The sequence below is a fragment of the Lepus europaeus genome, unplaced genomic scaffold (assembly GCF_033115175.1).
Source record: "Lepus europaeus isolate LE1 unplaced genomic scaffold, mLepTim1.pri SCAFFOLD_30, whole genome shotgun sequence".
Classification (NCBI taxonomy): Eukaryota; Metazoa; Chordata; class Mammalia; order Lagomorpha; family Leporidae; genus Lepus; species Lepus europaeus.
In genome coordinates this window covers 4835927-4848015 of record NW_026909177.1, presented here as the reverse complement: position 1 = coordinate 4848015, position 12089 = coordinate 4835927, and the positions used below count along the sequence as shown (strand labels likewise).

Here is a 12089-nt window from a genome sequence, read left to right as displayed (position 1 = left end):
CTGTGTTTGTGTTTTCTGCATATTATCAACGTACTTTATTGTATTGAATATTATTTATTGGGGAACATTTTTTTTTGTGCTTGGATACAGCAATTGGTTCCACATGGAGAAACCAGCTCTACATATTCGAATTTTCTAGGTAGAAAGCTAGAGGAACTGCGGCAAACAAACATGATATTTCTGTTTGTATAGATGACATTTTATGCACTTGCCTAACGTAAAGACTTTGCTTTTCTCCAAAACCATTTTTACTGTGATTTTCTCGGTCCATTGCATACGAATTCCACACCACATTGTCTGGATATGACTGGATGAAACCAGACATATCCGGTTGTGTTTTGGCTAACTCAATCCGAAATATTGCTACAGCCTATATGTTTGTGTTTTCCGGATATTATCCATGGACTTTATTGTTTTGAATGTTTTTTATCAGGGAATGTTTATTTTAGTACCATTGAAACACTAATTGGTTCATCATGGGGACACCAGCTGGTCACATTCGTATTTTCTACGGAGAAAACTAGAGGAACTGCGGCAAACATGATATTTATGTTTGTGTAGATGACATTTTATGCACTTGCCTAATGAAAAGACTTTGCTTTTCTCCAAAACCATTTTTACTGTGAGTTTCTCGGTCCATTGCATATGAATTCCACACCACTTTGTCCGGATAAGACAGGATGAATCCGGAGATATCCGGTTTTGTTATGGTTAACTGAATCCCAGATATTGCTGCAGCCTCTGTGTTTGTGTTTTCCTGATATTATCCATGGACTTTATTGTTTTGAATGTTTTTTATCAGGGAACATTTAATTTTTTGCTTTGAAACACTAATTGGTTCCAAATGAAGACACCAGCTCTACACATTCGTAATTTCTAGGGTGATAGCTAGAGGAACTGCGGCAAACAAACATGATACTTCTGTTTGTATCGGTGATATTTTATCTATTTGCCTAATGAAAAGACTTTGCTGTTCTCCAAAACCATTTTGACTGTGATTTTCTCAGTCCACTGCATACGAATTCCACACCAGTTTGACCGGATATCACTGGATGAAACCGGAAATATCCGGTAGTGTTTTGGCTAACACAATCGCAGATATTGCTACAGACTCTGTGTATGTGTTTTCAGGATTTTATCAATGGACTGTATTGTTTTGAATTTTTATTGCCAGGGAACATTATATTTGGAGCTTGGAAACAGTAATTGGTACAACATGGAGACACCAGCTCTACATATTCTTATTTTCTAGTGAGAATGCTAGAGGAACTGCGGAAAAAACTTTATATTTCTGTATGTGTAACTGACATTTTATCCACTTGCCTAATGAAAAGACTTTGCTTTTCTCCAAACCCATTTTACTGTGATTATCTCGGTCCATTGGATACGAATTCCAAACCATTTTGTCTAGATATGACTGGATGAAAACAGAAATATCCCGAAAGAAATCTGCAGGTTAGGTTTGTGATGGAGTCACTTGAGCTAACTGCATATTGTTCTGCTTCTGTATTAATTGGCTGGGCTTGCAACAATTTTTGCAAGAAATGAAAATGCTTTCATAAGATAGCTGAACTTTAGCTAAAACTTGCAGTATGTAATCGTTTTTGTAACCGTTTTTAGGAACTATAAAAGCCAAAGTTAACAGAAAATGTACCCAACTTATATCCTGTTACAACACTACAAGTTATTACACACTACATTGACCCCTGCCCTTGCTTGCTCAAGCTAAAAATGAAAACCACAAGGCACGTACAGCATGTAACTTCTTCCCTTTTACCCAGGAAACCCCCTTTTTACCCTGTAAATCTTTAGGTTACCAAATGAAATTGTAACATTGTGAAAATATGCTAATGTTGTGGTTTTAAGCCTTAAATACTCTGTGAAATTGATGATCGGGGCCGCTCTCTCTGCACTGCACTAGAGGGTGCTGTTGTGCTGTTGAGACAGCCCATTTGCAAATGCAATAAACTTCCTCTTGCTCTTGCAGCGATTGGAGTGGAGTCTGTGTTTCTGGGGGTCCGGAATTGGGACACCTGCCTAAGGGGTCTTACATTTCTTGGGGACTCGTCCGGGATTCAGACCCCCCCCCAGATTCACCCTCCATCTCCCTATCGGAGGTAAGTCTCTTCTGTTTCGTGTATTTTTGTGTGTTTCACTGTCCATTTCCCCGGGGCGCCTGGCATACCAGTGTTTATGTTTACGGGTGATAGAACGTAAGAGCCAGTAGTAGGTAAGGACAGACGTGTCCGGACCCCTGGCTCGAGCCTCTGGAGGACGCTCCAGTGGCATTCTGGGAGGAGAAGGAGGTGGATTTCGTCTCCCTCCTTCTTCGGGAGAGCCTGGCTGCTAGCAGCCGCTCCCGGAGCCTGCCTGTTAGGCGGCTGCTCCCATCTGAAGTTTTGGTTTCAGTTTTATTTCGTTCCATTGTCGCGCGCAGTATGATTGTGTGTTTTGTAATTACGTTCTGTGTTATGATTATGATTATGATTTACTTTTTCTTTCCCAATATGAGACAGGGATTAACCACGCCTTTAAGCCTTACTTTAGATCATTGGAAAGAGGTCCAAGAACGGGCCCAAATCTTGTCCGTGAAGGTGCGAAACCAGGCGCAAAATCCCCCAAAATGGGTAAAACCTTTTCTTTTCTCCAACAGGGTGGTGGCGGAGCTCGATCCCGCTGCTCCCGTCACCGCCCTAAAAATGAAGCCCAGCCCTGAGTTGCCAATGGCCACCCCGGCGGCGGAGTCGGGCCCCAAACCCACTCCGCCCCTATCTGTGACACCTCTAGACCCACAGGCTTTAACAGGGTTAATCAAATCGATCCTTTTGACCCACCAACCGACTTGGGATGTTTGCCAGCAGCTTTTGCAGGCCCTCCTGACTACGGAAGAAAGACAACGAGTTCTCACGGAAGCTCGGAAGAGCGTTCCGGGGGACAATGGTCAACCCACCCAACTGCCAAATGAAATTGATGCAGCTTTTCCGTTAACCAGACCAGATTGGGATTTCAATACGGCAGCCGGTAGGGAACGACTCCGTCTCTATCGCCAGATTCTCCTGACAGGTCTCAAAAGGGCAGGGAGACGCCCTACTAATTTGGCTAAGGTACGAGCCATAATCCAGGGTAAGGAAGAGACCCCGGCGGGGTTTCTGGAAAGGTTAAAGGAGGGATACCGAATGTATGCCCCATTCAATCCTCAGGCCCCAGACCGACAGTCGGATGTAATAATGTCTTTCATAGGCCAGTTGGCCCCAGACATCTGGACGCGGCTGCAGAGGCTGGCGAACCTATGGGGCTATACATTGCCGGACCTCCTAAAAGAAGCAGAAAGAACTTTCAATAAGAGAAAAACTAAAGAGGAAAAAGAGAAAAGATTACAAAAGGAGCGGGATCGAAGAGAAAAAAAGAAAGAATTAGCTAAAATCCTGGTCACCACAGTGAGCAAATTAAACAGACAAGATAGGTCAGGTTACGGTAGAGGTCAGACAGGGAAATACCCGGGAGATAATAATAGACCATGGAAAAGACCACGGATAGAACGAGACCAGTGTGTGTACTGCAAGGAGAGAGGACACTGGGCCAGGGACTGTCCAAACAAAAATGCCACCCGAAGGGAAGAAGAGACAAACATTCCAGTCCTCCACCTGGAGGAAGACGATGACTAGGGGGGGGTCAGGGCCAGGAGCCTCCCCCTGAGCCCCGGGTAACTCTTAGAGTGGGAGGCAGACCAGTCACATTTCTGGTGGACACCGGAGCCCAACATTCGGTCTTAAACAAAAATATTGGCCCCCCCTTAGCTCAAAAACTTCATTTGTCCAGGGAGCGACTGGAGGGAAAATGTACCGATGGACTACAGAACGCCAGGTAGACCTGGCCACCGGCCGAGTCACCCACTTATTCCTTCTGGTGCCAAACTGTCCATACCCCCTACTAGGGCGAGACCTGCTTTCTAAGGTGGGAGCCCAGATCCACTTTCAGAAGGAAGGGGCCTCAGTAGCAGATTCTAGGGGGCACCTTTTGCAGGTATTAACTCTTCGACTGGAAGATGAACATCGTCTATACGACAGGAGGGGACATTCACCCGACAGTGCCAAATCCGTACAACTTGCTAAGTACCTTGCCCCCGTCGCGCACTTGGTATACGGTGTTAAATTTATGTGGACGATCTCAAAATAGACAGAAGCCTTCCCGACCAAGGAAGAAACCGCACTAATATTTCTCCGATTTAAATTACCAAAAGGTACTGGGGTCAGACAACGGACCCGTTTTCGTCTCCCGGGTGAGTCAGTTGGTGGCCAGGGTGCTGGGGATTTAGTCAGGTAAAACGTATGAGCAGAACAATTAAGGAGACCTTAACTAAATTAATAGTGGAGACTGGCACTAGGGACTGGGTCAAGTTGCTGCCGATGGCTTTGTTGAAGGCTCGTAATATTACTGTTGCTAGACTTTAATTGTCCGAGGACTAAATCTGGAAAGGAGCTAAAGTTAACTATCTGTTTTAATTGACTGAGTGTTTTGCAGTAGTCCTGATTGATCTGGCTTTGTTAGTCTTCTGGTGAGGTAAGAAGAGCCAACCAGGCTCTATGGAAAACATCAAGTATAAAAGTGTATACTTGGTAAAGAGTGTTGTTAGTAAGAAGGGCTAAAAAGAAAAGAGCTTTTTAAATAAGGAAAGGACATGGTTTGTAAGAATGACTTTATCCTGATGGCTAGTTTACTCTAGACTGGAATGGAAATGGTAAAATATTTGAAGTAAGTTAAAGAGGGTGTGTGAAAGTCACAAAAGGTTATTAAAAAAAAGGGGGGGGCGGCGCCGTGGCTCAACAGGCTAATCCTCCGCCTTGCGGCGCCGGCACACCGGGTTCTAGTCCCGGTCGGGGCACCGATCCTGTCCCGGTTGCCCCTCTTCCAGGCCAGCTCTCTGCTGTGGCCAGGGAGTGCAGTGGAGGATGGCCCAAGTGTTTGGGCTCTGCACCCCATGGGAGACCAGGATAAGCACCTGGCTCCTGTATTGGAACAGCGCGGTGCGCCGGCCGCAGCGCGCTACCGCGGCGGCCATTGGAGGGTGAACCAACGGCAAAAGGAAGACCTTTCTCTCTGTCTCTCTCTCACTGTCCACTCTGCCTGTCAAAAATAAAAAAAAAAGAAGGTGCCAAGAGCATACAAAAAAATTAAAAAAAAAAATAAAAAAAGGGGGGGGTATTAAACACTACATGTCAACTGCTGCTGCTGGGGGTTTCAACTGACAAACCCAAATTTGTAATTAACTTCTGTAATTTTGCTGCTTCTCTTTGGATTGTGCGTCTTTAATGCCTTGTTCGTTTCGTTTTCCGGCCCATCCCACTGGACGACCTGAGCGGCCCCCTGGATCGAGCTGCACAGTGTTCCTAAGGCTACTGTCACATACCATAAGACAGATAGCAAGAGAGAATACCCAAATCTCCCTCGACGCCCATATGCCAGCTGTGAAGAAGTTACGGAAGACGGAACTCCATCCATAATCCCAAAATTTTGGGTATTCCTCTTGAGGGGAAATGTTAGGCAGGAAGCCAGTTATGAGCTTATGTGTGTGTGACAGGCCTAAAGAGAAGGCATTTATATGCATCTGCATCTCAAACACCCTGCTCCCCTCCTTTGTTTCAAAACAACAATTAGGGAGACCTTAACTAAGTTAATAATGGAGACTGGCACTAGAGACTGGGTTGAATTGCTGCCAATGGCTTTGTTTAGGGCTCGCAAAACACCTTCTGTATGTGGACTAACATCTTATGAAATATTGTATGGAGGCCCTCCACCCGCGGCAGATTTGTTGGGACCCAGTATTGACTCTTTTGCAACATCCCCTACTTTGCAGACTCGTTTCCGTGCCTTGCAGCTGATTCACAAGCACATAGGGAAGCAGCTGGCTGCCGCATATCAGTCCAAAGGCCCCGTGCTCCCACACTCGTTCCAGGCTGGGCACACTGTCTACGTTCGCAGGCACCAGACCAAGAATCTTGAGCCGCGCTGGAAAGGACCTTACACAGTACTACTGACCACACCAACGGCGGTAAAGGTGGACGGAATCGCCGCCTGGATTCACGTGTCGCACGTCAAGAAAGCAGCAACTGAACAGAGTCAAGGGACAGGCAGCCCTGCCGACAAGCCGATACCGGAATGGAGACTACAACGCACTCAAAACCCCCTCAAGATAAGACTATTTCGCTCTTAGTATTCTTTTTCAGCATGGTTGTAGTAAACTCAAGTCCTCATATCCCTTATCATATTACTTGGCAGCTTATTAATTTAAGAACCGGAGCAATTGTCAATAGCACCTCTGGTTTTAATGTTCTTAGTGATTATTTTCCTGAATTGTATTTTGACCTTTGTCAACTTTTTGATGCTGATGATGTATGTGTTGGGAAGGGAGGAACCTATGTCTGTCCCGGGGGAAAGAATGGAAAATCCCTTCCTGGTTGCGGGGGCCCCGAAGTAGGATACTGTGAAAAATGGGGATGTGAAACCACTGGAAGTGCACATTGGAAACCCTCCTCTTCATGGGACCTGATTACTATCGGGGCGGCTCCAGGTATAATATTTAGTAACTGTGGGGGTAGGGACTGTAGTACTTGTATAAATGGGACGTTGGGTAGGTGTCACCTCCAGATCCTTCGCTTCACAGATAAGGGAAAACAGGATAAATGGGTCGGGCCTAAGTCATGGGGCATATACTTGTATAGACCGGCCAGAGACCCCTTTGCCCTATTCGCCTTGAGCCGAACGGTTACTGTCACAACCGTATCGGATGGACCAAATAAAGTATTAACAGATCAGAAGAGCCCAACCTCCCTACACTCTGAGAAGGGGGAATCTCTTGGACAGGTACTTGTCAAAAATCGGCCCAGTCAGATGCCCGCTAACAATCAGTTCAGCCTGGCTTCCCCGACACCCGTTTTCCCAAATGAGCACGTAGTAGCAACGCCTCCTCCGCCCGGCCCCGAAAATTCCTCCTTACCCGGAACGGGGGATAGGCTCCTTAACCTAATACATGGGGCCTTCCAAGCACTAAATGGCTCTGACCCCGATAGGACCCGGGATTGCTGGCTGTGCCTAGCCTCACCTCCCCCTTATTATGAAGGAGTAGCTGTCATTGGGAATTGGACCAACCATACTATTGTCCCTCCCCAGTGCACCAATTTGCCATCCCACCGCCTAACTCTTCCAGAAGTATCAGGACAGGGACTCTGTGTAGGCTCCATTCCCCCTCAATATCAGGGCCTCTGTAATAAAACTATGACCCTCAAACCAGGCACCTATTATTTAACAGGACCAAATGGAACATTTTGGGCATGCAATACAGGCCTAACCCCCTGCTTGGCAGGACAAGCTCATAATCGAACTCATGAATGGTGCGTCATGGTTGAAGTATGGCCTCGGGTCACATTACATGACCCTGAGGAAGTCTACCGACAATATGAGGGAAATCTTCGTCTCCCTAGGGAACCCCTAACAATAACCCTAGCCCTCATATTGGGAGGACTCACAGTCGGGGGCATTGGAGCAGGTGTAGTTACCGGAGCCACTGCCCTGTCTAAGACAAATCAGTTTCACCTGTTACAACAAGCTATGCATTCAGATTTACAAGCTTTAGAAGAATCTGTCAGTGCCTTGGAAAAGTCCTTAACTTCACTCTCAGAGGTAGTATTACAAAATAGAAGGGGGCTGGACCTGGTATTTTTAAAGGAAGGAGGACTCTGTGCAGCCCTAAAGGAAGAGTGTTGTTTCTATGCGGATCACACTGGAGTGGTCAGAGACAGCATGGCAAAATTAAGGGAGAGACTAAAACAACGACAGAGCCATTTTGAGGCGGGACAGTCCTGGTTTCAGAGCTGGTTTAACTCATCCCCTTGGTTAACAACCCTAATCTCCACCATCACAGGGCCCTTGATAATATTACTTTTAATCTTAACCTTTGGACCCTACATAATAAATAGGCTTCTTCAGTTTATTAACAGTAGACTGTCTATCACCCATGCCCTGGTCCTGACCCAGCAGTACCAAAGTTTAAAAACAGAAGACATAGAACAAACATTTTAGGATGCAGCTATTCCTTAAATTTTAAGATTAAAATTTGCCAAGAAAAAGAGGAGGGAGTGAAAGAATTAGGCAGGTTAGGTTTGAGATGGAGTCACTTGAGCTAACTGCATATTGTTCTGCTTCTGTATTAATTGGCTGGGCTTGCAACAATTTTTGCAAGAAATGAAAATGCTTTCATAAGATAGCTGAACTTTAGCTAAAACTTGCAGTATGTAATCGTTTTTGTAACCGTTTTTAGGAACTATAAAAGCCAAAGTTAACAGAAAATGTACCCAACTTATATCCTGTTACAACACTACAAGTTATTACACACTACATTGACCCCTGCCCTTGCTTGCTCAAGCTAAAAATGAAAACCACAAGGCACGTACAGCATGTAACTTCTTCCCTTTTACCCAGGAAACCCCCTTTTTACCCTGTAAATCTTTAGGTTACCAAATGAAATTGTAACATTGTGAAAATATGCTAATGTTGTGGTTTTAAGCCTTAAATACTCTGTGAAATTGATGATCGGGGCCGCTCTCTCTGCACTGCACTAGAGGGTGCTGTTGTGCTGTTGAGATGGCCCATTTGCAAATGCCATAAACTTCCTCTTGCTCTTGCAGCGATTGGAGTGGAGTCTGTGTTTCTGGGGGTCCGGATTGTGGGACACCTGCCTAAGGGGTCTTACAATCCGGTTGTGTTTTGGCTAACTCAATCCGAAATATTGTGAAAGCCTCTATGTTTGTGTTTTCCGGATATTATCGACGTACTTTATTGTTTTCAATATTTTTATCAGGGAACATTTCATTTTCTACCGTAGAAACACTAATTGGTTCATCATGGGGACACCAGCTCTACACATTCGTATTTTCTGGGGAGAAAGCTAGAGGAACTGTGGCAAACATGATATTTATGTTTGTGTAGAGGACATTTTATGCACTTGCCTAACGAAAAGACTTTGCTTTCCTCCAGAACCATTTTTACTGTGATTTTCTCAGTCCATTGCATACGATTTCCACACCATTTTGTCCGGATATGACTGGATGAAACCGGAGATATCCGGTTTTGTTTTTGCTAACTCAATCCCAGATATTGCTACAGCCTCTGTGTTTATGTTTTCTGGATATTATCGATGGACTTTATTGTTTTGAATATTTTTTATCAGGGAACATTTCATTTTGTACCGTAGAAACACTAATTGGTTCATCCTGGGGACACCAGCTCTACACATTCGTATTTTCTAGGGAGAAAGCTCGAGGAACTGTGGCAAACAAACATGATAACTCTGTTTGTATAGATGACATTTTAAACACTTGCCTAACGTAAAGACTTTGCTTTTCTCCAAAATCATTTTTACTGTGATTTTCTAAGCAGCATTGCATACGAATTCCACATCACGTTGTCCGGATATGACTGGATAAAACCGGAAATATCCAGTTGTGTTTTCGCTAGCTCAGTCCGAAATATTGCTACAAACTCTGTGTTTGTGTATTCCTGATAATATCCACGGACTTTATTGTTTTGAATGTTTTTTTTTTCAGGGAACATTTAATTGTTTGCTTGGAAACACTAATTGGTTCCACATGGAGATACCAGCTCTGCAGATTGATATTATCTAGGGAGAAAGCTAGAGGACCTGCGGCAAACAAACATGATATTTCTGTTTGTATAGATGACATTTTATGCACTTGCCTAACGAAATGACTTTGCTTTTCTCCAAAACCATTTTTACTGTGATTTTCTCGGTCCATTGCATACGAATTCCACACCACTTTGTCCGGATATGACTGGATGAAACCAGAAATATCAGGTTGTGTTTTTGCTAACTCAATCCGAAATATTGTGAAAGACTCTGTGTTTGTGATTTCTGGATGTTATCGAAGGACTTTATTGTTTTGAATGTTTTTTATCAGGGAGCATTTCATTTTGTACCGTAGAAACACTAATTGGTTCATCCTGGGGATACCAACTCTACACATTCGTATTTTCTAGGGAGAAAGCTCTAAGAACTTTGGTAAAAAACCATGAAAATTCTGTTTGTATAGATGACATTTTATCTACTTGCCTAATGAAAAGTTTGCTGTTCTCCAAAACCTTTTTTACTGTGATTTTCTCGGACCATTGCATACGAATTCCACACCACTTTGTCCGGATATGACTGGATGAAACCGGAAATATCCAGATTTGTTTTGGCTAACTCAATCCCAGATATTGCTACAGCCTCTGTGTTTGTGTTTTCAGGATATTATCGACAGACTTTATTGTTTTGAATGTTGTTTATCAGGGAACATTTAATTTTGTGGTAGGAAACACTAGTTGACTCCACATGGAGACACCAGCTCTACACATTCGTAAATTCTAAAGAGAAAGCTAGAGGAACTGCGGCAAACAAACATAATATTTCTGTTTATATAGATGACATTTCATGCACTTGCCTAACGAAAAGGCTTTACTTTTCTCCAAAACCATTTTTACTGTGATTCTCTCGGTCCATTGCATACCAATTCCACACCAGTTTATCCGGATATGCCTGGATGAAACCAGAAATATCCGGTTGTGTTTTCGCTAACTCAATCCCAGATATTGCTACAGGCTCTGTGTTTCTGTTTCCCAGATATTATCAATGGATTTATTATTTTGAATGTTTTTTATCAGGAATATTTAATTTTGTGCTTGGGAAACTCTAGTTGATTCCACATGGAGACACCAGCTCTACATATTATTGTTTTCTAGGGAGAAAGCTAGAGGAACTGCGGCAAACAAACATAATATTTTTTTTTATAGATTACATTTTATGCAGTTGCCTAACGAAAAGATTTTGCTTTTCTCCAAAACCATTTTCACTGTGACTTTCTCAGTCCAGTCCATTGCATATGAATTCCACAGCACTTTGTCCGGATATGACTGGCTGAACCCAGAAATATCCGGCTGTGTTTTGGCTAACTCAATGCGAAGTATTGTGAAAGCCTCTGTGTTTGTGTTTTCCGGATATTAACAATGGACTTTATTGTTTTGATAATTTTTATTAGGGAACATTTAAGTTTGTACCGTGGAAACACTAGTTGATTCCACATGGAGACACCAGCTCTACACATTCCTATTTTCTAGGGTGAAACCTAGATGAACTGCAGCAAACAATCATGACATTTCTGTTTGAATAGATGACAATTTAAACACTTACCTAAAAAAAGACTTTGCTTTTCTCCAAAACCATTTTTACTGTGATTTTCTCAGTCCATTGCATATGAATTCCACACCACTTTGTCCGGATATGAGTGGATGACACCAGAAATATCCGGTTGTGTTGTGGCTATTTCAATCCCAGACATTGCTACTGCCATTGTCTATGTTTTTTCCGGATATTATCGATGGACTTTATTGTTCTGAATGTTTTTTATCAGGGAACATGTACTCTTGTGCTGGGAAACAGTAATTGCTTCCACGTTGAGACACCAGCTCTGCACATTCGTATTTTCTAGGGAGAAAGCTAGAGGAACTGTGGCAAACAAACATGATATTACTGTTTGTAGGATGACACTTTATACACTTGTCTAAAGAAAAGAATTTGCTTTTCTCCAAAACAGTTTTTACTGTGATTTTTCGGTCCATTGTATACAAATTCCACACAACTTTGTCCAGATAACACTGGATTAATCCAGAAATATCCGGTTGAGTTTTGGCTAACTCAATCGCAGATATCGCTACAGCATCTGTGTTTGTGTTTTCTGGATATTATTGATGGACTTTATTGTTTTGAATGTTTTTATAAGGGAACGCTTAACTTTGTACCATAGAAACACTAATTGGTTCCACTTGGAGACACCTGCTCTACACATTCATATTTCCTGGGAGAAAGCTAGAGGAACTGTGGCAAACACACATGATATTTCTGTTTGTATAGATGACATTTTAAGCACTTGCCTAACAAAAATCTTTGCTTTTCTACAAAACGATTTTTACTGTGCTTTTCTTGGTCCATTGCTTACGAATTGCACACCAGTTTGTCCGGATATGACTAGATGAAACCAGAA

The 12089-nt window shown here is 43.2% G+C and overlaps 1 protein-coding gene across 1 annotated transcript; it reads left to right on the top strand.

Moving 5' to 3' along the window:
• Positions 1-6225: 6225 nt before the first annotated feature.
• On the top strand, positions 6226-8076 carry LOC133754893 (MLV-related proviral Env polyprotein-like). Its single transcript, XM_062185242.1, has 2 exons — positions 6226-6827; positions 6936-8076. The coding sequence occupies exons 1-2, from the start codon at positions 6226-6228 to the stop codon at positions 8074-8076; spliced, it is 1743 nt and encodes a 580-aa protein (XP_062041226.1).
• Positions 8077-12089: the final 4013 nt, after the last annotated feature.